At 42.7% G+C, this 26,052-nt stretch overlaps 1 protein-coding gene across 9 annotated transcripts in view; it reads right to left on the bottom strand.

Moving 5' to 3' along the window:
* Positions 1 to 26,052, bottom strand: part of XPO7 (exportin 7) — an 89,818-nt gene that overhangs the window by 2,272 nt on the left and 61,494 nt on the right. For all 9 annotated transcript variants that reach the window (XM_033227286.1, XM_033227303.1, XM_033227323.1 and 6 more), the window contains exons 9-27: positions 25,645 to 25,764; positions 23,643 to 23,789; positions 22,704 to 22,876; positions 20,665 to 20,858; positions 19,498 to 19,603; positions 17,860 to 17,995; positions 17,282 to 17,355; positions 16,063 to 16,143; positions 15,069 to 15,132; positions 14,563 to 14,671; positions 13,207 to 13,313; positions 10,667 to 10,755; positions 9,522 to 9,629; positions 5,893 to 5,975; positions 5,427 to 5,641; positions 5,058 to 5,196; positions 2,155 to 2,315; positions 1,113 to 1,211; positions 388 to 515 (exon numbers count right to left, since the gene is read on the bottom strand). In XM_033227286.1, the coding sequence (XP_033083177.1) occupies positions 388 to 515; positions 1,113 to 1,211; positions 2,155 to 2,315; positions 5,058 to 5,196; positions 5,427 to 5,641; positions 5,893 to 5,975; positions 9,522 to 9,629; positions 10,667 to 10,755; positions 13,207 to 13,313; positions 14,563 to 14,671; positions 15,069 to 15,132; positions 16,063 to 16,143; positions 17,282 to 17,355; positions 17,860 to 17,995; positions 19,498 to 19,603; positions 20,665 to 20,858; positions 22,704 to 22,876; positions 23,643 to 23,789; positions 25,645 to 25,764 (2,333 nt within the window). The remainder of the gene's footprint in view (positions 1 to 387; positions 516 to 1,112; positions 1,212 to 2,154; positions 2,316 to 5,057; positions 5,197 to 5,426; positions 5,642 to 5,892; positions 5,976 to 9,521; positions 9,630 to 10,666; positions 10,756 to 13,206; positions 13,314 to 14,562; positions 14,672 to 15,068; positions 15,133 to 16,062; positions 16,144 to 17,281; positions 17,356 to 17,859; positions 17,996 to 19,497; positions 19,604 to 20,664; positions 20,859 to 22,703; positions 22,877 to 23,642; positions 23,790 to 25,644; positions 25,765 to 26,052) is intronic.

Here is a 26,052-nt window from a genome sequence, read left to right as displayed (position 1 = left end):
CTGGGTATTATAGGAACCTACTTTGTCAACTGTAAATTTATGAAATCTAAATACGGATCAAGTATTTCTGATGAAAATATATGAACTGACATATGCTGTTAAATGTAAAGTACACAGGATTGTGAAAATGTAGTACAAAAAGAATGTGAAAACCCACAATTTTAAAATATTGATTACACATTGATACAGTATTTTAGATACAATGGGTTAAATAAAATATATTATTAAAATGAATTTTGCCTGTTTAACATGGCTCACTTTTCTATTGGATAGCACTGCTTTAGATGGCCTCCAAACACAGATGTACAAACACTTTAAAGGAACTGGCTGTTTCGTTGATTTGAAAAATAGCAATTGAGGTTTCTAGGCAGGACGCTCTATACTCACCTGTCTCTGTTTTTCGTAAGAAGATTTCGCTCAATGCCTTCCATCAGGTTCTCAAAACACAGGTGCATGGCCTGCTGCTTCTCTGGTGGCTGGCTGTTCACGATACTGTTCCTTAGGTCAGAAAAATACTGTGGGGCAAGGAGTGGAACAGAAGGTAAGAGAAGCAGGGGAAGGCAGATTAGCCCTCTGTCATCTGCAGGGTTGAAGAATGTTCTTCTCTAAGGAGGAATGGAGTATCTACTAAAATTGGACACTTAAAAAAAAAATTCAGGCAAGCACTTGCGGGATAATATGTTTTCATCCTAGTAAGAAAATAAATAATTTTTAAATTGTAAAGTACTTTAAAAGGGTCATCTGATCCAGACCTTTCTTTTATCGGAATCTTAAGACTTGTTTATAGCAGAGCTAGAGCTGGAACTTAGGTTTTAGATCCTCTGATACCCAGGTACATTATTTCCTTGAAAGGTTTCTTTTACTGCCTAGGGGAAACACTCCTTTATCCTGGGTCTGTGAGCTACCACACGTGCTGACTTCTAACAGTTAAGTGATTATGTGATATTGAAAGCACAAATGTGAATTGAAAGGGACATGCTCAGTAAATGACCCATTTTCCCTGTTTCACCACCATGGGGTGTTTCTATACACATTTCTCCCAGTGCTTGGTGATAGCAAGTGCGTGGTTGCCACTGCTTCTGGGGTTCGCACCAGGGAGCCGGCTCTCTCACCTTTTCATTAAGCAATATCAAGCCAAGTAGTGGTCGGGACATAGACCACTGGTTCCTACAGTCTTCAAAGATGATGATGTTCAGCACCGTGGACAGCATCTGAAAATGGAAAATTTGAGGCAGTGACATAATGTACTGCTACCCAAGATAAAACGACAGATTCCAAATACAGGAGTGTATTAGGCTGAAGGCCTTTTCTGTATAGGGTAAATCAGACAAAGAGTTTGTGAAGCTTCATCTGAGTCTTATATTTCAAGGTTACCTTTTCTTCTAAGATATTCATTTCCTTTCTTATTCTTAAAATTGGTTTGATTACTTCACTTACAAATGGATCTTTCCAGGTCACCCCGACTTGTGGGGAATGGGATGGGGTCACGTAACAAAATTACAGTAAGCAAAACCACCTTGCATGATCCCTTCCAGGTACTCAGAGTTGACAGTTTTATGACATTTTGTGAATGTGATGGAGTTCTGATTTATTTCTCTGCTTCTTTAGAGAACAGTGTGGACAAAGGTAATACTGGCTAAAATCTCAATAGTTACTGATCCGATTTCCTTATCTATTTTCATCTAGCATGTATTTCTGTAAGTTACTTCAAGACACATACAAATAAAATAAAGGCAAGCATATGGTTTGATCTCTCTGTGGCCAGTTATTTCCTTCTGTCTTACATTCTTGTTCCTGTTTTGTAAACAGGAACGCAGGCCTTTAGAAAGCTGGATGCTGCTAACTCTTGCTCTATTTAGAGCAGTGGGTGAGCAAAGTAATTTTCACGGATAGAGGATAGTGCTCATGAGATAGGTCCAGGGCACAGGGGTCGTTGTGACACTCAAGAATAATAATCCAGAACCTGAGTTTTTTCTACATCCAGTGATTACCTGGCAAACTCAAAATCCACTGCAACTTTAAGACACGGACTTCATCTCAGCAGCAGGAACCTGATGAGATGTTATGTTAATCGTGTGTGGGCTCCCCTGTCTTGCAGAGGTCCCTCCTCTGTGGGACACCCCATCACTGCCTCCTATGCCTCCACTTTCTTACCTGCTGGATCATCTCTGGATGCTGCTGCATGATGTGCAGAAAGCGGTCGCTCTCCTGATTCAGGGGTGTGGTCCTCTTCTTGGTGCTACGTGATAGCTGCTTGAAGAGGTATGTTACAATATGGTCTAGGCAGGAGCAGCAGCCTGTGCATACCATGGTGTCTGTAAGAAACAAAGGTAGGGGTAGGGCAGAGCTGCTGATGGTGGCCTGAGCAAATATGGACTATCTTTGGGTGAGATCCTTTAGGGTACTGTGGCCAATTCAGCCAAGGCGGTTGCTCAAGATGACTCGTGTTAACCTCTCACCCTCATTGTATAGCAGGGCTCAATTTCTAAGTTTGAAAGTGAGTATGTGGTAATAAAAAATACTGAAATTATTGGCTCAATGTGTTGTGGATGTACATACGTCTTCTGCCTCACACAAAATAACAAACAGTTTGATTCAGCAAGTGCTTCTTTTGTGCCAGATTTTGTTGTAAGTACCTTATAGGTGTTATCTCTAATATATCCTCTCAAGAACTCAGGAAGTAGGTTTTTTGTTTTACACATGAGGAAACTAGAATTAGGAGAGGTTATGCATCGGCCTAACGATCAACTGCTAGTAACTGCAGGAGCTGTGATTAGAATCCAAGAAACCTGGCTTATGAGCCTATGCTCTGAGTTACCAGTGGAATGTAATTAAACCCAGATTGATGTAGCCTCTGAATGTTTATTGTTTGTTAGAATAGGGTGTGCTGCATCATCTGTTTATCTCCAAAGCATCACTGGGGGAGCTGCAGACTCATCTATACGTCTTTACAAAGGCAACAGTATAGCACAACCTGTGGACAGAACTCTGATGAGGTGAGGCCAAAGGACTAAGGGACTGAACCTTAAAAGAGTAAACAAGTCTCTGATTCCTACGGGACTGATGGTTTATGCAAAGGTCCCTCTACTTTCTTTTTCTTTTCTTTTTTCTTTGAGACTGAGTCTCGTTCTGCCGCCCAGGCTAGAGTGCAGTGGCACGATCTCGGCTCACTGCAACCTCTACCTCCCGGGTTCAAGGGTTCAAGCGATTCTTCTGCCTCAGCCTCCAGAGTAGCTGGGACTACAGGCACGTGCCACCACGCCCAGCTAATTTCTGTATTTTTTTTTTTTTTTTTTTTTTTTTTGAGACGGAGTCTTGCTCTGCCGCCCAGGCTGGAGTGCAGTGGCCGGATCTTAGCTCACTGCAAGCTCCGCCTCCTGGGTTTACGCCATTCTCCTGCCTCAGCCTCCCGAGTAGCTTGGACTACAGGCGCCCGCCACCTTGCCCGGCTAGTTTTTTGTATTTTTTAGTAGAGACGGGGTTTCACCATGTTAGCCAGGATGGTCTCGATCTCCTGACCTCGTGATCTGCCCGTCTCGGCCTCCCAAAGTGCTGGGATTACAGGTAATTTCTGTATTTTTAGTAGAGATGGGGTTTCACCATATTGGCCAGGCTGGTCTTGAACTCCTGACCTTGTGATCTGCCTGCCTCAGCCTCCCAAAGTGCTGGGATTACAGGTGTGAGCCACCATGCCCGGCCAGGTCCCTGTATTTTCAATAAGATACAAAAAAGTCTTCCAAAGCAAGGGCTGATACCTTGATTGGACTGTACTAGGTATGGCTATGCACCCTGATAGAATGATGGAAGTCAATGTGTATCAAAGTGGCACAGAGGCATGGATAATTCACCACAGTTGATAATCCAAAAGTCAGTCTATGTGTATTTGCAATATATCATCACTATTTGGCAGTTGACTTAATCTTCCTACTTATGTTTTGTTCAGCTTAATATAAAAATGTGTTTTATTCCCTGAACACATAAGATTGTTGGGCCACGCACGGTACCTCATGCCTGTAATCCCAGTACTTTGGGAGGCCGAGCCAGGCAGATCACGAGGTCAGGAGATCGAGACCATCCTGGCTAACATGGTGAAACCCCGTCTCTACTAAAAATACAAAAAAATTAGGCAGGTGTGGTGGTGGGTGCCTACAGTCCCAACTACTCGGGAGGCTGAGGCAGGAGAATGGCATGAACCCGGGAGGCGGAGCTTGCAGTGAGCCGAGATTTCGCCACTGCACTCCAGCCTGGGCGACAGAGCGACTCAGTCTCAAAAAAAAAAAAAGATTGTTGGAAGGTAGCCTAGAAACAAAATGGTTGACAGGAGCCATATGGACTAGGATGAAAAAACTTCTTATGGAGCTAGCTGCATGAAACCTTTCCCCAGCCTCCACGGCCCTCAGGACAGAATTCAAACAGCCTAATACGGCTTATGGGCAGATCCCCCTCAAGATCTCCAGATTTGCTCCTGCTTATCTCTAAAGCTTCAATTCATTCCTAACTCCTCTGGACTAGTGTGCCAGCCATCTGGATTTCCTGGTTCCTTTTTGTCTACAGGTGCAAGCACTTGCTGTCTCTGCTGCTAGGAACCCTCCCTGGCTAACGAGGGTAACACCTGTCCAGCTTTTAGGTTTATGCTTTGATGCCAAGTCTTCCAGCCAGTCTTCCTTGATCCTGACCTCCTCATAACCAGGAGTCTAGGTATTCTTGAGGGCTTGTGTAGCACTCTGTACTCACCCCTATTGTAATGTTTAAGTGGTTAAGTATGGTAAACAGGCAGTTGTTTGCTCATGTGTCTGTTCTACCACCAGATAAGCCCCTTAAGGACGGGACTATATGCTGTTAATCACTGTATCCTCAGTGCTTCCACAGTGCCTTGTACTTAGGAGGGGATCAGTGAGTGTCTGCTGGATGAGCATGTGCTGCGCATTATATACTTTATTGTTATGGCCAAACCCCCAAGGCAGTGATCTTTTTGGACACTGGCGCAAGATTCTCTCTTTCTGTTTAGTTAAGTGGTAAAAAACAAAGCTACCAACTCACCCCACCCAGGTGCTTACCAAGTGCAGTAAGTCCTTCAGAAATGGAAGAGAGAATATACATGATGACACGAGGTTCCAGACTTGCAATAAAGTTCATATGGTCCTGGGTCAGGACTTCCAGTAGTGAATAATAAGACTGGCTGAGCTTGGGGTAATCCTGTGGGAGAGGAGGAAGAAGAAAATCAGCTTAGGCACTATGCACTCCAGCATGCAGGGAGACGATCTTAAATAGCTTAGCTCCTTTCAGTTGGGAAAACAGATGACTTAGTTACAGCAAAAGGAGCCAGCTTATATAGTTTCTCAAGAGCAGTGTTTAATCACGGTCTCAGGTGAAAAAGGCTGAATGTGATGAGGAACAAGATTCTGGCAATGCAGCGTAAGGCTTACCAAGAGATCACTGTGGGGAATAGAGAGGAGCAGCTTGATGAAGGTCTGCAGAGCATTGTCCAGGGCATCATCTCCATAGAGACGAAAGACTCCAAAATTGACGTAACTCCCACTGAGAGCAGCCTTCAGCATGGAGAAGCAGATGGAGATGCCCTTGAGCTTCAGAGCATAGACCTGATCCTTTGGGACCTCTCCTAGTGTCAGGATGCGATTGCCTGAGTAGATATGTCATATATGTTATTCAACCACATTAGAAGCACTCGTTTAGTTCAGCCTTCCTACTCCAAAGGCATACAAGTTCCAGCAGGTCCCTGGTGACAGGTGGCACTCTAATACACACGTATTAGCATAAATAGGAATGCAGTCCTGGCTCCTGCCAGGGCTGGCTGGAGACCCACATGCTGGTTACAGTGTGGTGACTCAGCTGGAATTAACTTCTAGAGGCATGATTATCTGAAGCACTTACCATACATTGTTATCATCTTGCTGGTTTCTCGGAAGAGTAAGATGCCATTGGGGGAAGAGACATCAAACTGGAGTCGCTGGGATCTGAGCAGAGAGCACAGAAGGAGAAAAAGTCAAGAGGTGTTTTCTTGGAAGACTGGGGTACTTGAGGCTCTCATCTGAGTACCTTGGGTGATCCTGTATTTACATTAAGATAAGCAATTGCCTATCCTAATATGAGAATAACCAAGTTATAGACATTTAACCATGAAGTAGCTTCTACCTTGAAGACCAACATGCTAGATTCAGATTCTGCTGCTCAAATTAAAAACATTTATAAGAAAAAAAATGCAGCAGCAGATAAAATTACTATTTGAAAATTCTTATTTGATTAAAGTATATTTTCTTTTATTTGAGACGGAGTCTTGCTCTGTCACCCACGCTAGAGTGCAGTGGCACGATCTCGGCTCACTGCAAGCTTCGCCTATTGGGTTCACAACATTCTTCTGCCTCAGCCTCCAAAGTAGCTGGGACCATAGGCACCAGCCACCATACCCGGCTAATTTTTTGTATTTTTAGTAGAGACGGGGTTTCACTGTGTTAACCAAGATGGTCTCCATCTCCTGACCTTGTGATCCGGCCACCTCAGCCTCCCGAAGTGCTGGGATTACAGGCGTGAGCCACTGCGCCTGGCCTTGATTAAAGTATACTTTCTACCCATCGCCTCTTGATACTAATGCAGAGCCCTTCACCTTTATGGCTTTAGTGGCAACTGAGGGAGGGGCCAAAGCATTGTTACCATTTTATATGAAGAAAAGATGCATAAAAGTATACTTTCTACCCATCGCCTCTTGATACTAATGCAGAGCCCTTCACCTTTATGGCTTTAGTGGCAACTGAGGGAGGGGCCAAAGCATTGTTACCATTTTATATGAAGAAAAGATGCATAGGGACTTGGAATGGTCCAAAAGAAGTCAGACAGAGAAGGCCAAAATTTGTAACCATCTTGGTTTTAAGTTCCTGACTCTTTTGTCTGCTCTATGTTTTGATGAGCTTTATTAGATTCAAGTTGGTAAGACCTGAAAAGCCCAGGAGTCCTTCCTACTTCCTCTTTCCTACACCCCCACACTGAATCCATCAACATCTAATTCTAAAATAACCCCAAATCCACCTTTCCCTTACATTCTCTCTGCTTCTACTCTTATCTGCCTTCAGTCCCATTCTTCACATGGTAGCCTTTAAAAAACTTAAATGAGATCATTTTAATCCCTTGCTGAAAACACTCGAGTGGCTTCCCACTGCGATGAGAATCAATGCCACTCCTCATCACTGCTGTGCAAAGGTGCTAGATGATCTGGCTCCGCTTGCTGGTCTGACCCACTCCCACAGACTCCCCCACCAACCAGGCTCCTACCACAAGTCCCAACAAGCTTGTCCTATCTCAGGACTCCTGCAGTTGTTTTCTGTTTAGAAGACTCCTTATCTTTGCAGGGCTACTGGAATCTTTCTTGCCATTTAGATCCTAGTTAATATTACTGTCTCTGAGAGGTCTTCCCTGACCCTCCTGTCCTTCAATTCCCCTATTTTTACTGCCTTGTTTTATTTTGTTTTATGGCACTTAATCACTGGAAAGATCTTTCATACTTGTTTTTATTGTCTGTCTTCCCCACCATTTGTAAAATCAAAGAGGGTAGAGATTTTGTCTGGCATAGTGGCTAAGAAGTTTTGGCAAAGAGGCCGGGCGCGGTGGTTCATGCCTGTAATCCCAGCACTTTGGGAGGCCGAGGTGGGCGGATCACGAGGTCAGGAGATCCAGACCATCCTAGCTAACATGGTGAAACCCCGTCTCTACTAAAAATACAAAAAAATTAGCCAGGTGTGGTGGCGGGCGCTTGTAGTCCCAGTTACTCAGGAGGCTGAGGCAGGAGAATGGTGTGAACCTGGGAGGCGGAGCTTGCTTGCAGTGAGCCAAGATCGCACCACTGCACTCCAGTCTGAGCGACAGAGCCAGACTCCACCTCAAAAAAAAAAAAAAAAAAAAAAAAAAGTTTTGGCAAAGAGTAAATGCTCTCAAGTATCTATTTTATAAATGAGTAACTCTTGAATATAAGTCTCCTGGGAGGTTACAGCCTCTTTATTACCCATTCCATAAGGCAGTTTTAAAACTTATTAATTCTGCTGGGCGTGGTGGCTCACGCCTGTAATCTCAGCACTTTGGGAGGCCGAGGCGGGCGATCACCTCAGGTCGGGAAATCGAGACCAGCCTGACCAACATGGAGAAACCCCGTTTCTACTAAAAATACAAAATTAGCTGGGCATGGTGGCACATGCCTATAACCCCAGCTACTTGGGAGGCTGAGGCAGGAGAATTGCTTGAACCCGAGAGGCCTAAGTTGCAGTGAGCCAAGATAGTGCCATTGCACTTCAGCCTGGGCAACAAGAGCGAAACTCCGTCTCAAAATAAATAAATAAATAAATAAAAATAAAGACCTTATTAATTCTCTCAGGACTGCCATGAGAGACCAATGCCCACTCCTGAAATTCTAGGAAAGCTAAGGTGCTAGACTTTTCTTTTTCACTATCCTTAATTTGATGTTTTGAAAATCTTTCTCACTTTTTAAAAGCAAATTTTTATTGATCCTGCCACAATCTCTCTAATAAATACCTTTCTTAAGGAAGGGTATTCTAATACCTATCCTTCTCAATGTCTCTAACCATAAAATGTGATGGACAAGACACCATTACCAGACGTTCACTTTTGTATCTGTGGGCAGGAAATCAGAATCTTCGTTGCCAAATTTACTTCTCCTAAGAATGGACATCTGGAGATTCTTTTTGTTTTACTTATTTTGAGACAGGGTCTTGTTCTGTCACCCAGGTTGGCATGTAATGGCATAATCTTGGCTCACTGCAACTTCTGCCTCCCAGGCTAAAGCGATCTTCCTACCTCAGCCTCCTGAGTAGCTGGGACTACAGTTGTGTGCTACCATGTCCAGCTAATTTTTTGTAGAGGTGGGTTCCACCATGTTGCCCAGGCTGATCTAGAACTACTGCATTCAAGCAATCTGCCCACCTTGGCCTCCCAAAGAGCTAGGATTACAGGCATGAGCCACCGTGCCCCACTGGAGACTCTTTTTAAAGGTGACTTACTGGCCAGGCGTGGTGGCTCATGCCTGTAATCCCAGCGCTTTGGGAGGCCGAGGCAGGCATATCACAAAGTCAGGAGATTGAGACCATCCTAACACAGTGAAACTCCGTCTCTACTAAAAATACAAAAATTCAGCCGGGCGTGGTGGTAGGCACCTATAGTCCCAGCTACTCGGGAGGCTGAGGCAGGAGAATGGAGTGCACCCAGGGGGCAGAGCTTGCAGTGAGCCAAGATTGCGCCACTGCACTCCAGCCTGGGAGACAGAGCAAGTCTCCACCACCCCCGCCAAAAAAAAAAAGTGACTTATTTCCTGCAGTTGACTATGGTTTTGTGTAGTTAGGAATACTATTCTTTCAAACAAACAAAAACACAAAAACTTTTCAAATTTTAAAATGTAGCAGCAAATCTTATTATCTCCCACAATCTGCCCAAAGCACTAGATACAGCAAATTCTCTCAGATAACAGGGCAGATGTGCCCTTGCAAGCTCTGCCTCCTGCTTACCTATTATGAACTAACTCAGCCATCAACTTGAGTACAGGTGTAGTACAGGCTGGATCATGGTACCAGAGCTCAATTGCCCGTTGGAGAATTGGCATATAGGATGGATATCTGTAAATGAGAAGCTAAGGAAAGATTTCTGATTCCAGAAAGGTACAGAATTTAAAATAGTTTTTCAGCATTAGCCAAGCACAAACTTGTCAAATTACAGTTCTTTAAGTTCCTGTCTCTTGCTTGCTAATCTTAGGGTCTTTCTAACCAGAAGATACTAAAGTGATTTTGTGTTCTTTAACCTGTAAAAGGCATCTAATAATACATTTTAGTTTACATAGTGCCTTTCTTCTGAAGAGTATGACGTATTTCATATTGTTACTTATCCTTTCATCACTTCTATGGTATTATAGGGGATCAGCTCATTTCCTTTACATAACTATTAAAGAGGCAACTGGATTTGAAACAATCTGCATAAGGGTATGAAGTCAGTAAAGTCAGACTTCCTAATTTGTAAAAGTTGTTTTTTATTATTTTTTTTAATTTTTATGTTTTCTGAGACGGAGTCCCGCTCTGTCACCCAGGCTGGAGTGCAGGGATGCGATCTCGGCTCACTGCAAACTCCACCTCTCGGGTTCACGCCATTCTCCTGCCTCAGCCTCCCAAGTAGCTGGGACTACAGGCGCACGCCACCACACCCGGCTAATTTTTTGTATTTTTTAATAGAGACGGGGTTTCACCATGTTAGCCAGGATGGTCTTGATCTCCTGACCTCGTGATCCGCCCACCTCAGCCTCCCTAAGTGCTGGGATTACTGGCGTGAGCCATTGTGCCCGGCCTTTATTTTTTTTAGTAGACTGAAACATCTCTCCAAATATAGCAAAAGCAATAGGTCTACAGTAGTATATAGTTCTGCAGGCATTTATATTTGAGATCCAAAAGAAAAACTGGGAGACTACCTCATTCATGTTCTAACCTCATACAACCTTATGTCTGTCATAAGGTGACTTCCAGGACACATGCAGGCCTTCTGGGTAACTCTTCATCTTCTTCGCCTCACTACCCTCCCTTCCTCCCACACCCTCTCTGGACCCCATCACCCAATCACACTCCAATTAAGGCATGCTGTAGTGTGCTCCTAGTTTGAGTTAGGATACATCCATTCAAAGAGCATCATGAAGCTGGTCTTGGCATTGAAAGCGAAAGCGATCCCTCTCAGGTCTCTTACTAGGCCAACTAGAGTTCGCTGTAGTAGAAGGCAAAAATGTTAAAATAGAAGACAAAACTGCAACAGTCTAATGAGGATTCCACACATGTGTCATCAAGTTCTTCCTCTCACTGTTCAACAAACACTCCTTCTCAAATATTCTGATTCAATCTCTTCTATGCTAGAATGGCATATTTTCATTCTAGCAGTGGAAGTTTGTTTTGGAATTTTGAAGTTTGTTAGCTTTGGAAGTTTGTTATGCCAAGAAAATTAGCTTTGGAAGTATGTTTCGCCAAGAAAATAGGTTCCTGGTTCATAGCAAAAATAGAGACTGATAAGGTTTTAAGACATTGAAGTAATATATCACATGTAAAAAGTGAAAAGGCTTTGGGTCCACCCAGGGAGGAAAGGAGGGGAGGGAGGGAGGGAGGAAAGGAGGGGAGGGAGGGAGGAGGAAAGGAGGGGAGGGAGGGAGGGAGGAAAGGAGGGGAGGGAGGGAGGAGGGAGGAAAGGAGGGGAGGGAGGGAGGAAAGAGGGGAGGGAGGGAGGAAGGAAGGGAGAGAGAGACAAAGAGACAGACAGAGAAACACACGGCAAAGAAACCCATTCAAAAAGCCAGAAAAAAGCAAAAAAGAAAAACAGAAGTCCCGAAGAAGAGGTAGAAGAGTCATATATACCCTAATGGTTTATACCCTAAAGGAAGTCAGATGCAGGCCCTGCCAAGAGGAAGACAAAGAGGAGTCTACACAGCACCTCTCCCTTTGGGTGGGCCATCTAGATGAGACTATGTTTAATCTGTACTCTCCATTTGCAGAAAAAGAGACTGATGCTTAAAGAGGCCAAAAATCTTCCCCCAGTCATGTTGCCAGGTAGTAGGAGGGCCCAGATCAGGACTCATACATAACACCAAGACTCCAAATCCAATACTCACTCTCTCAATAAAACTTTTACTTGGGACATGAACAGCAATAAAACTACTTTAAAAATCGTAGTTTGGGATTTGTCTCCAAACGTGGAGACAGAACAACAACAAAATCTGGTCGTCATCAATATGCTCAAGAAGGTTGCACATTTGGGGATCTTGACACATTTGGCAAAAACATCACTTCTGTTAACAGTCTGCTTGTAAGCAAACAGTTCTCTCCTAAGCTGATACCACAAGCTCAGTTTTCCAGTCTAAGACTTGGTCAGTATCTTAAAAGACTACATGGGACATGACAAAGAAGTGGGTGATAGCTGTAGTCCACTACCAAGGTTGTTCTTTTGGTTAATTTTACTTGCTTTACATGAAACTAATACCATATAATGGGAACAGGGCTGATATTCACTGATATCCCTAAATCCTTGATACTGGCTGATACTCTAACCTACAGTTGCTAATATGTTCCAGAATAACCCAAGCTTTGAATGGTACCTATCTCAGACTCTAAAACACAAGTACAAAGGGAAGAGAGGTCTGGATTAAGCATTGCTTTCTGTCTACCCTGCTGATTTGTAGATGGAAAAAGAAAAGGCTAAAGATGAAAAAGGAGAGCTTTAGAATGTTAGGTAAAGCCTGGCATTTTTTTTTGGCAATACCCTGGCTATCTGGTAGTTCTACCATTCAGCCTTGGTGCCCTGAGGAATACTGTAAAAAGTCCTACCAATATTAACATCCTGGTGTCTTCTGATTTTGACACAGGTCAAGAGAACAGTATGTATGAAGTAAAAAGATGAGGAAAGCAATAATCAAGAAATGACAATTCTAAGAGTTAGAAAACAAGAACTTAGAATTCCATGTATGTGGAAATTCACTGGGCATCGTGTCTCATGCCTATAATCCCAGCCACATGGGAAGCTGGGGCAGGAGCTGAGAGTTCAAGGCTTGCAGTGAGCTAGGATCAGGCCACTGTACTCCAGCCTGGGCAACAGAGTCAGACTCTGTCTCTAAAACAAAATTAAAAATAAAAACTCATATATGTGGAAATTCTTAAACCTTCTAAATGACTCAAGCGTCAAAGAAGAAATCTCAGTGGATATTAGAAATCACAAAAAACTGAATAATGAAAATGTTCCATATTAAAATTACGGATTCTGAAGATCTATTTCACAACAATGTAGAAATACCCGACATCACTGAACTGTGCATGTAAAAATGGTAAAGATGGTAAACTTTGTTTTTTACCACAATTTTAAGAAAACCCAACTTGTCACTAATGAGCAGTATTAAAAATGAGAAGGGGATGTAATTAAAGATAAAACTAAGATTAAAAAGGCAGTAAGAAAACTGTAAACAACTTTATGCTAATATATTTGAAAACTCAGATTAAAAAAATCCTAAGAGCTACTCAAGCAAATACATTGTAATATAAAAATAGAAGTTTACAAATCTGGTTCTGCAATTCCAAAACCCTAGAAGTACAAGATATTAAAAAAAGCTAAGGCAGTGGATAGTTTACGGTCAAGCACGATTTTCAATGAAGGACTGCCCTAAACCAGAAGCTGACTCACCTTTGCCTCCTGCTCGTTGAAACTGTTGGTGCTAAACATCTGGGCCACAGCCTCAAACGCTGCTGTGAGTGGCAGCATGAACTGCTCATACTGATCTTCATCCTCTCCTGTAAAGGAAACATCCCAGGGTATAACCCCAATACCAAGAATTCAAGTGCATATATGGGAAGATGGGATGAAAGATGAGCAGACCCAGGAGAACTCAAGGGGGTCCCTTTATTATCCCAACAGGTATTGGTAGCAATTTAAGAATAACATGTATATATAGAAACATAATTTTTTTTTTTTTTTTGAGACGGAGTCTCGCTCTGTCGCCCGGGCTGGAGTGCAGTGGCCGGATCTCAGCTCACTGCAAGCTCCGCCTCCCGGGTTTACGCCATTCTTCTGCCTCAGCCTCCGGAGTAGCTGGGACTACAGGCACCCGCCACCTCGCCTGGCTAGTTTTTTGTATTTTTTAGTAGAGATGGGGTTTCACCGTGTTAGCCAGGATGGTCTCAATCTCCTGACCTTGTGATCTGCCTGTTTCGGCCTCCCAAAGTGCTGGGATTACAGGCTTGAGCCACCGTGCCCGGCCAGAAACAGAATTTTTAAACTAGAAGATGACAGAAATCACCTAGTCTAGGCTAGGTTTGTTGATGCTGAGCCACAGTATCAGAGATTCATATATGTATAAGGTACCATGTTATTCATTTATTTTGCCTTGCTGAGAATTAGCAAGTCAGTGGAGAAAAGAATGAAGCTGGTGCGTGAGAACTAGATGAGACTCAAACTTCAAATGGGTACAGAGGTTTCATTCACACTCAATTTTTTAAAAAGTCATCTTTCATAAACCTAGAAGGTTTTATGTTATTTTGGTAGGATTAAATTTAAACAGCTGAAAATTAGAGTAATACCACTGAGCTTTAGTTATTAACTGACATGAAAATGCTAGTATCACCACTACTGCTACAAAAGTGATTAAGCCCTTCTGGCTCATCTGTGCTAGAAAACTGGATAATAAAAAGTCGTGTTGATTGTTTCAAGTGGGTGTACACCTCCCTGTGGGGTGAAATTATCTGGCCAACAAGATACATTTAGGAATCTCAATTCCTTTATTTAACACCCGAGGAATATGAAGAAAATTTTAAAGCCACTGCATATCGGATGAAAACTTCAGGAGCAGACTGTTACTCTCTTTCAGTTACAAGGACCTCGACAGCATGCTCTGTTCTTGGTGAAATTAGACTGTTATTTCAGATAGTTTTGTTACGTTGAAATAACAGAAAAGCCCTCCCCAACATCTAGTTTTCAGTCCTCAAATAAAAATTTAGAATAGTGCCAGATGACTTCATGAGCCACTACGATTTCTTACGGTACCTAAATCCACCATGAGGAGACGCCCAAGTGCTGTGTAGAAGGTAGTCCGACACCGCATGTCTGTCAGGTTGGACTGATTGTTAATACCCAAAAATGAAAAGTGCTCGCTCTATTGAAAAAAAAGAAAACAAGTTAAAGGTAAAAACATGAGTTAGAGGAAGAATGCAAGCCAGTAATCAGAGAAGTACTGAGCCCTTTCAAGCCAATGGCTATGTAGTCATTCCTTGAGGATCTGAAGGTTTTTTTTTTTGAAGGCAGGCTACCATTGTTACTATTACTAATTTATCTGCAGTATGAGTAGCAGTAGGTGACTTCACCATAACTCAGATCATCTGGATCTCAAAGAGCCATTCTGATGACAGTAAGTGTAATCTGGCAGTGTGGTGGGAATCAGGACCACAGTCTTTGCTGTAGCAATACCCAGGACCTCAATTTAAATATCTCCTTTGTGTGTCAAGAAAGTATGGGTGTTAGGAGGGGCAGGAAAAAAAGCTAAAATCACTCACCGTGTGATTGTTCAGCATGAACTGTACCGCACTAAGCTTCACTAGCTTCCTTACACTACTGTACGTAAAGACAAAGGAAGAAGGTCAAGGAAAGTGTGAAGCAGACTGAGACTCTAAGGCAGACGGAAACTTTCCAGAATAAAGAACAGTTTACCCAAATATCTTTAAAAAAAAAAAAAAAAAAAAAAAAAAACACTTGAGTATACCACTGCCAAATATGAAAAAATGTGTTCTCTTCTAAACACTATTTAATCAATAAGAAAACACCTATATCAAACTCCTATTTGTAAGAAAATAGATAAACCTAGCAGTTTCCCCAAACAATCATGAATATCCTAAAATGGCTTTTCTAAGCGGGTGTTCCAAGAGAGAATTAGGCCCTAAACCCCTGCCTAAGAGGCATATATTGTGTATAATTAATGAACTTCTCTCCTCTTTAGAATGGTACTAGCTATATACAGTATTTGGAGAAGCGAGAATAAAGTCACTTCAATAATTTTACAGGGTTTACCCTTCTTGTGGACCCCTGATTGTGAAAAGCTGCCCTACAGCAATTCAAACTTTATAGCAGATCTAGTTCAAGTCAAGAGGAAGTATAGTCATTACTTCAATCACAAAGTTTGGAATCAGGATGTTTCTACCAACCAGCTGATGGGACAACCTAAGAAGGAGTTTGTCTCTACTAAGGATACTAAAAGCTTGGTCACACAGAGTGTGTACCTATGAGATGGGGCTACTATGCACTTCTGGAACGTAGGAATAGACAGGGATAAATCTGTACTAAACTATCAGGTCGGGTGTCGGCTCATTTTTGGGGTCTGAAATTATTCCTATATTCTGCATGGGCATTGGCGTTTTTGGACTCCTAGGAAAATGGAAGATATGTGAGTACACAGTAAAGTTAAACTGAAGTGGAAAGAGCAGGAGGCCATGATTCTAAGACTGTGGCATGCCACTTTCTGTTGTGCACAGAAACTAGCTTAGAAAAGGATATCCAATGGAGAGGTCATTGAGAAGCTGTAGTGTCTTGGAGGTGATTGGTTCACAACGGCCCCAGTACTTCAAGTTGGTGATGCTGGAGGACAAAAAGAAAAAAAAAGCAGGAGACCCTTTTGATTTGCTGGTTTCCTTGAGGGCTGGGAGAAGAGAAAGTCATTCATCAAAAGTCACCACACATCTGCACCACCAATTCACAGACATCACGACCACAAAAAAAGATGGGTAGGAAATCTCTGTACTTACATTTGGTTGACTAGAAAAATTATCCTTCAGATAATCTTCACTACTTGGTTCCAAAGCTACACTGGCCCATACCCAGGCCCTTGGAATTCTGGGGCACTCCAGGGCTGATTTCTGCAGCAAGGGTAAGAGATTTCTGCGGCAGTGATAACATGCAGACGTATGCAATTCTGCACCTGCACCATCCACTGTCAGCTGCAGAATTCTAGTAGCCCTTGCTTCTGGATTCTTGGCTGGCAGAGTCCTTTAGACCCCCTTTGCTTTTTCCATCTTAAATTATTAACCAGCTCATGGATGTGAGTGTTTAGGGTTGGGACAGTTGGTAGGAGGCAAAATGTCACTCTGCACACAGCCCTGGGTAATATATTTGGCTCCTAGCGTGTGCTTTGGTAAATTGAGCTCCTAAAAAGGGCAAAATGTAACTGAAGGGGTATAACGTAAAAAAATAAAAAAGGGCCAATTAGGAGCTCCAACTCTGAAGACAGTTCAAACAGCAGCACTAGATTTTGGAGACTCAACACTCTTAAAGGGTGTGATGTTTTCTGGGAGGAATAAGCCCATTTTTAAGTGGGGCTTTCCCCTTCGAGGGGATAACTAGAGGAAATCAGCAACAGAAAGTGAATGCCTATGCTGGGCATCCCTGGAGCACGGCAACTGGGTGAGGGGCTGAGCAGCAATTACTGGGGTGGAGGTCTGTTTTACTAATGACATGACAGGGTTTCACCTGTGATTCCAGAGGCTAAAGAGGAGATTCTGCAAGAACAAAATTAAATCCTTGCCTGTACAAGCCTGGAATGCTCTGGGGCCGGGCCATATCTCTAAGCACAGCTTGTCACACACTCAAATGCACAATTTTCTGACGCAAACGATCAATGCTGGAATACCAGGCACTGGCAGCACAATGCCAAGATCACATTTTACAGTTGCAACAGGATTGCAAAGGACTCTTGCTGGTGGCAAGCTGAAACACTTACATTTTTCCTATGAAGACGCTTAGGACCATGGTCTCATCATTCAAGCCCAGAACTTCTGAGAGTCGGCGGTACAGCTGGTGTTAAGAAGAGAAAGTAACCAGAACACATTAATTAGAACAATCACATCCCGATACTATTTTTGTCCATACTCGTGGGTAAGATGTGGAAGAAAATGGACAAGACTCCCAGAGAGGACTTTACTGAAGGGATAAGCTAGTTTCTAAGTATTACTGGACAGATGCTGGGCAATCTTACTGGTCCCTTTCAATCCTGAAATTACAAAAAGACAGTCCAAATCTTCTGCTGTTCTGAATATTAATTCATGCATGGAGACTAAGAATTGCCCATTTGTGGGAGAACAACAGATGTTTGGACTGGCCATTTGTTAAGCACTAGAGAAATGGGCCCAATTCTTTGACGAATCTCCCAGAATTTAAAAGCTAAGAGAAAACATTTGCACTGTCCTGTTACCTGAAATCTGGAAGTTATGTGAACTATCAGCAACTGTTTCCCTCCATCAGCAATCGCACAAGTAAGAAGTAGTGAGAACTAAGGGGAGCCAATTAACAGGCTGTTACCTTAGAGGATTTCTGCACTTGGTCCCCAATGTAGATCTTACGAAACTGTTCAAAAAAGCTCAGCATGGCCAACTCTAGCTTCTCATTACCCGCCTGGGCCAAACGAGAATCTGTTAGGTTCATCAGCTGGAGCACCCTGGAGGAAGAGGAGCAATGATTCTCTCAACAGCAGGACATCCTTGTTACTCTAGACAACCCAAGCTATCTTGACATGGTCATATATGCCTGTACTTGGGTAGAGCAACCTCCTGCAACCAAGTTCATCTATATAAATGAGGGAGACAGGACTAGACCAGGAGTTTTCGATCTTTTTTTCTCACAGAGCCATGAAAGGAATGGTGACACATGAAGGATGATGTTCACAGGTAGGTAATACTTCCACGGATTACTAGCAGAAATGCTACCTGTGACTTCATCCCTTTTCTCTGTACCCTCTCCCCAAAAGAAAGGATACTGGAATGCAAGTGATTGAATGCAAATACAGATGTCATAATAAGTGAGTCATTTGACATTTGAGTGTGGGAATAGTTAACTATTTGTGACACACCATGAGTGAATGAGACTCCATCATTGTGTTGCTACACTCAAGCTCAGAACCAGTCTGCAAGACATTGTTTGAACTAAATTTATATTATGACACACACAGTACTGAACTGGGCTGCAGAATCAGAAAGGCATTAGATTTCATTCTTTCTTAAAGTTTTGCTCAACTCTTCAAAAAACGCCAGTGGGAAAATGCTACGGAGACTTTTGTCAGGATTAAGGGACCTCTGGGCAAATGGGCATCTGATAAACAAAATGGGGGTGGAAAGAAACAAATGAGGATTTTCAGAAGATATATATTGAAGGCCGGGCGCAGTGGCTCATGCCTGTAATCCCAGCACTTTGGGAGGCCGAGGCAGGTGGATCACCTGAGGTCAGGAGTTCAAGACCAGCCTGGCCAACATGGTGAAACCCTGTCTCGCTAAAAATACAAAAATTAGCCAGATGTGGTGGCACATGCCTGTAATCATAGCTACTTGAGAGGCTGAGGCAGGAGAATCGCTCGAACCTGGGAGAATTGCTTGAACCTGGGAGAACCCGCGACAGGGAGGCAGAGGCTGCAGTGAGCTGAGATAGCACCACTGCACTCTGGTCTGGGTGACAGAACGATACTCCATCTCCAAAAAAATTTTAAAACAGTTTTGATAAAATGAGAACTGCACAGATACAAAATAACTTGAAATGTACAGCCAAGAGATTTGAAAGGATGTAGGAACTCTGTAACTCCATCGCTGGTGAACTTTAAAGAACCACAGTTTCCTTTTAGACTTATTTTGGGATGGCAAAAGCAATCCATATTTTACTAACTCTGAGATATTGTTCTTAAACAGACCTAACAGAGAATCTTTGCTTTAGTTTTCCTAATTCTGTATCCATTATTTCTTTGCTGAATTACTGTTTTTTTTGTTTTGTTTTGTTTTGTTTTAAAGTAAAGATCATAGGCAAAGTTATCGCGGCACTTATAAAAGGCTTGAAAGCTGTGTCTCATGGGCAGTTAGCATGTTAAGATTATGTTCTGTAAGTGGAGAGGACCCTACCGGGGAGTGGAGAAGTGCCAGCTAGGTGGAGTGGAGAGCTTCTGTAGGGAGCACTTACCGACAGACAAGCTCACCATCCATGGCGTCTTGCTCATCAGTGCTGGCAAAAGAAACCCGGCCACCGATCACTGCTCCAATAATGTAAACCAGCCATGTCAGCCTTCCTGCACCAGGAGACAGACCCAGTGTCACCTCCAGTGATAGTTTCTTGAAGACATTCCTCACTCTGAACTTCCTTAATCTTAAGAACACTATGGTGAAACCATAAAGTCTTAACTTTTCTTACAGAGAATGGCTACTTCTCTGCTTTGGTTAAGAGCAATGCTGGCCGGGCGCGGTGGCTCAAGCCTGTAATCCCAGCACTTTGGGAGGCCGAGACGGGCGGATCACGAGGTCAGGAGATCGAGACCATCCTGGCTAACACAGTGAAACCCCGTCTCTACTAAAAAAATACAAAAAACTAGCCGGGCGTGGTGGTGGGCGCCTGTAGTCCCAGCTGCTCGGGAGGCTGAGGCAGGAGAATGGCATGAACCCGGGAGGCGGAGCTTGCAGTGAGCTGAGATCCGGCCACTGCACTCCAGCCTGGGCGACAGAGCGAGACTCCGTCTCAAAAAAAAAAAAAAAAAAAAGAGCAATGCTAAGGGGGAAATTCGTTAGGTAACCAACGTTCCTGTATCAGACAAGGCCATTATTTTTAGTGTAGTATTTCCTTAGAGTTAAAACACCCAAGCTGGGCACAGTGCTACGTTACAAACACCAGCCAGGCCTGGTGAAAAGAGGAAGCCCAGGTTACTGTCTGTACTTATCTCCCTGTTTCCCCTAGGCCTTTATTTAGTAGTCATAAACCTCTTGGCCTGGTCCCAGCTGTGCTGTGGGGCATTAAAAAGTAGACAGGAGCCAGGAGTGGTGGCACATGCCTGTAGTCCCAGCTACTTTGGGAGGCTGAGGCAGGAGGATCACTTGAGCCAAGAAGTTCAAGGCCCACGTGGGCAACATAGCGAGACCTCATCTCTTAAAACAAAATCCCACTGCAGATGTGATTTCAGTTCTTCTTCCCTAGTCCCCTGAGGGATTTATTCATTCATAAAGATTTTTGGGCATATGGAGGTAACTGATGATGAAAGAATCCTTTTGCAGGGAGGTAGGAAAGAGGTGGCAATGAGCGAAGGGGTACTGGACAATATCTCCTTACAGGTCTTGAGTTCCCAGCATGCTGCACACTCACCCTCCTGCACTGCAATGTCCATTGGGCTTGCGCTGGCGCTCTGTAGCAGCTCCTGGTACGACTGGGCCGACTGGTCAAACAACTGCACGAGGAGTGCACAGGTCTTCTCATACTCACAACGCCCAATGGTGGACAGCTGGTCCAACTGCTGCTGGACCAGGCCCGTATCCTCCAGAGGATCTTCCAGGCCATCTCTATTCCCAAGGGAAGAAGGAAGGCAGCTCTCTTAAAATATGACTACTGATTTCCCCATTATAGCAGCTCTCTGACTTCTTCACTTAGCTACCATTTCCGACTGTAGAGGCCTACATCCCAACATTACTTTTTCCCAAGGAAGAATGTTTAATGAGGCAGAAGGCCAATGTCTTTGCCCTAGCATCAGTCTCCCTTAGGTATATTCTGCTTGTTGGCATCAACTCTTACAATCTGAATTCTCAACTCTTAATGTTTTTCTGCCTTAAACTTCAAAGTCCTGCCCTTCTCACCTCTCTGACCTCTTGACTCTTAGTCTTTCTGCTTGTTCCTGACTACAGTAAACTATAGGATAAGTACACAGTCCTGTGTGGGAGGCCATTGTGGCCAGATGTGTCTCGGAATTCAGAACTGTTCAGATTGGAGGAAGGCAGTATGATGCTTCTACCACATCATATAAAACCCTTGATGGGCTTTGTGGCACATCAAACTCAATGTTCCTGTAGCAAAACTTATGAATATTATAAATGGTCATACTAAGTAGAATTAAAAAAAAAAACTATAAATAGTCTCGTACTAACTCCTATCCAGTTTTGTAACAAGTGAATTCTAATTCCAAACTGATGAGGAAATTTCTTTTGTCATATCTTTGACTTTGGAATTGCAGACAAGGCATTGTGGACCTGTACTAGGTCTTGCTTTATCTGCCGGCTCCTAGATTTTAACATCTTGTCCACTGAGGAGCTTTTCTATTGTTACACTGCAGTATGATAATGCCAGCAGCAGCAGCAGTAGGAGCAGCAGCAGCAGCACTAAAACTAGCTGTGTGCTTACCATGTGCTACACACTGTGCCAGGTCATACTAATTTAATCCTTGTAAGAACCTTATGAGATAGGCCTATTATTATTTGAATTTTACAAATACAGAAATGGAGCAGCTTGCCCAAGAGTACACAGCTACTAACTGGCCATCTGGCCCCAGAGCCTACAAACATATAACCACTCCCCAACAACGCCTCACTGAAGCCAGCTGAATCCTCAGGAGTGGAAGCTATGGAGGTGACAGGAGAAGGCTTGCTGGTGAACTTCATGAATACTCAGATTTTGAACTGATTCAAGTCATAAACAGTTAAGACTATAACTCACGACTATTCAATGCACTTGGGGCTAAGCAAATTAAGAACCCAACTTAAAAAGGCCCCAGACCCTTAGACTCCAAGTAAATTCTCTTGACAAACAGCCAGTGAAAACAAGAAAGCTACCTAAACAGGGATACTTTCATTTAATATAGGTCATTTTTGAAAGGGCTTGACACTTCTTTAGCTACAGGTTTTTGGTTCAGTTAAGTCAATGTAGACAGAAACCATGTGTGAATGTAATGCAATCAGTGATCAGTGGCTTAGAATTCTTATGTGTTCTAGCTCTGGAATTAGAATTGACAACTAGATTGTGTAATCTTTATCCACTTATTTCTTTAGGAGTTCACATTAAGCACCTATAAGTCACACATTATAATTCTTATCACCTATACCTTATAAATGTTTCTCACATTGAAAGAAAAACAGTGACAAGGACAAACATTATATGGATATACTCGGTATTCAAAGATATTGCTATGGACAGTGAAAAGGGGGAATATGAATAGAATATAAATATTCAAGCGACAAGACCATTCTATCAGGCTTTATGCTCTCAGGCTACTCTGCTGACAAGGAAAAAGAATCATGAACAGCAGCAGCTCCAATGAGACAACCTTTGAGTACCTTTTTGCCAATGGGGCGTCTGATTTCTAGGAAGTGTGACAATAGACCACTGGTGAGGGAATGAATGAGGCTAAGTTTCCTTACCTCAGTATGATGTGCACAGATTCCAACCGGGACGTGATGTAGGCTTTGGTGACCTCAGGAGTGTAAGTTTCCAGCATGTGGGGCTCTGTGGCTTTGACATACGGCACAGAGGCTGCCAGACGCTGCCACAGGCTCAGAAGATAGTGCACACTATTTGGAGCAAATTCCCAGTGCTAAAGAAAAGTAGAAAAGCAGAAGGCACATTTTTTCATTACTGTACACGTTAGTCCCATACCATCAACATAGAAGATAAAGACTTTTTTCTTTTTTTAAAAAAGAGGATAGACTTTTGTGGGCTTTGGTCTGTGTATGACAACTAATTAAATGTGTTTATTAGTATTTCAGAGAGTAAGCATCTAATGAGAAGGGCTGCTCTATGTGGCTGTGTAAGCCTTACCACAAGGAAAGCAATGTGTAAGTGGGTCTCAACCATTAGTATGCATGAGAATCACCTGAAGAACTTGTTAGACACACCAAGGCTCTACCATTAGGACCTAGTGAACCAGAAATTATGGGGATAAGATTCAAGAATCTATATTTTTTCATCAGTCCCCTAGATGACTGTGATACAAGCCATAAAATTTAAGACCCACTGTTCTATATTACACGACTAAGAAAGATAGGGCATCAACTCTCTTTGCACTCTTCTGTCTAGCTCCCTGTTCCAACCTTGGCTTTTTTGGGGTGACTATGAGGGAATTCTCTCTGGGATGAATCTAAATATTATCCTAGTAATTCCCACATTTTCCTCTCCCCACACTACTTGCACTTGTGTAAATATAAATCACAGGCCACAACAGTAACTACTATGCAAGGCTATACTGTATTTATGGTTATCTTTGCCAATAAAAAAAATATATTCTTACATGGTTAAAACCAACAAGCAAGAGAAGAGATTACAGTATTTAGGAAGGAAGACACAAGTAATCAAAGACAAACCTGTAGGCTGGTCACTGTGAAGTTGGCTATCAATCGGATGACCTCAGGGTAGTTTTCCACCTTTACCAGTTCTCCCAGTTGATAGTTACTCTTCAATCGGGCCAGTAGTCTGCAAAACTCATGGTAATTGTTTGGGTCTGATAAACTCTGGCAATAGCAGAGGAGAAAAATAAAATGTAAAATGTGACAACATACTTCAAGAATGATGTATACTTGAGATGGCATGGGGGAAGGGGTAAAATCTACTTTTTAACTTCTGGGCTACAGGTCATGATTCAGAATGATACGTCTGTATAACGTTCAGAAACAATTTTTAAAAAAGTCACTTTGAAAAGGGACAGTCACATTTATTATTTCATATGTTCACAATAATAATCCCATGAGATGACATTATTAGCCTCTACGGACAGAGTTTGAAACAGAAGCCCAGGAGGATCACACTGAGGCAGTAAAGCTCATTATGGCAGAAGTGGGCACGACCTAAGACGTGACTAGCCTGTCTGCTTACTGATTGCTACCAACAAAAGGAATCTAATGAAATTTTCATTTCCACATCTGTCAAACTGATCATTAAGCAAAACTAACCAATAGTTAGCAAAGTTATACAAATGTTTCATATATTTATATCACTTACTGTAATTTATTCATATATTGTTTATATGATATAGTTATAACAAATATTACAGATATTTTAAAATCTATTCTACCAGTATATTTAATTGTATGTTTCCTGATATGCCTTCCTCTGTTAGCATATGTGGAACAAGACTTTGTTTTGTTCACCCGTGTATCCCTGGTACAGAGTAGGTACTCAATATAATTTGTTGAATGAATGAATGAATTTTAAAAAGAGGGCCAAAACTGAGTATATTTTAAAATAAACTGCTTTTTAATTTTCTTCTAGTGTAGAGAAGTGATACTTTCTTTTTTTTTTTTTGAGGGGGAGTCTTGCTCTGTCGCCCGGACTGGAGTGCAGTGGCTAGATCTCAGCTCACTGCAAGCTCCACCTCCCGGGTTTACGCGATTCTCCTGCCTCAGCCTCCCGAGTAGCTGGGACTACAGGCGCCCGCCACCTCGCCCGGCTAGTTTTTGTATTTTTAGTAGAGACGGGGTTTCACTGTGTTAGCCAGGATGGTCTCGATCTCCTGACCTCGTGATCCGCCCGTCTCGGCCTCCCAAAGTGCTGGGATTACAGGCTTGAGCCACCGCGCCAGGCCGAGAAGTGATACTTTCAAAAAAATACTGAATCACTGGGACTTCAAAAGACAAAAAGGGCAATCGAGTTATGAAACGAACATTTGAAAGAAGTATATTCCTTCCCACCTAAAAGCAGTCCTATATACTTAGGTTACCAATAAACATTTTTTAAAAATGGTAAACAAAATCAAAAAGCAAATGTTAGATATTATTTTTTGAGACAGAGTCTCACTGTCACCCAAGCTGGAGTGCAATGGCACGATCTCAGCTCACTGCAACCTCCGCCTCCTGGGTTCAAGTGATTCTCCTGCCTCGGCCTCCCAAGTAGCTAGGATTATAGGCACGTGCCACCATGGCCAGCTAATTTCTTTTGTAGTTTTAGTAGCTAATTTCTTTTGTAGTTTTAGTAGAGACAGGGTTTCACTATGTTGGCAAGGCTGGTCTTGAGCTCCTGACCTCAAGTGATATGCCCACCTTGGCCTCCCAAAGTGTTGGGATTACAGGAGTGAGCCACTGTGCCTGGCGATGTTAGATTCTTAATTTCTTGGGGGAAAAATGACTAGCTTCTTCCTTATAGCAAAGTGATTCTTTCCCGTAACTCCTACATTTCTGAAGCTGGAGGATGTAAGCTCCTCTTTTGGGCAAATGCTCTCAGAATTGGCCTACAAATAGAGATTCACATCAGTCTTCCCTGAAGAACAACAGTCTGAATTGTTTACTGGACCTTGGGATGGATTTCCTTCTGACTCATAACAGCTGGGCGCACACTAATCCTATACATATGTAAATTCTCAGATAAACTTACCTGTGGGTTTTCCAGTATTCGTTTAACACCATCAACAAGATGAGAGAGAAACTTGGCCCTCTCTGCATTGTTAAACAGGGATCTTCTGACTGAGGCAATCTGTACCAAGCAGGATAATACCTAAATGCAGGGCAGAACCCAAACACAATGATTAAAAAGACTATACAGTTATTTTCACCAGAAACGTTCCACCTCCTACAATATCCTTCTTTAGGATATCTGAAACAACATTATTTTAAAAAGAGAAAAGAAAAGAGCATAGATCCAACCAGACTTTAAATTCAGTTTGGAAATTCTCTTAGGTACAAATTCCTTTGACCACTCCAATGGCATCTTTGTTCTTGCTAAGATATATTACTTCACCCTTTAAATATCAAGCAATTTATACTTTAAAGTTTTAGATTTAGT

Source organism: Trachypithecus francoisi, unplaced genomic scaffold, assembly GCF_009764315.1.
Source record: "Trachypithecus francoisi isolate TF-2019V2 unplaced genomic scaffold, Tfra_2.0 Contig01440, whole genome shotgun sequence".
Classification (NCBI taxonomy): Eukaryota; Metazoa; Chordata; class Mammalia; order Primates; family Cercopithecidae; genus Trachypithecus; species Trachypithecus francoisi.
Note: the sequence above shows the minus strand (reverse complement) of the source record. Positions and strands in the feature narration are given on the sequence as shown.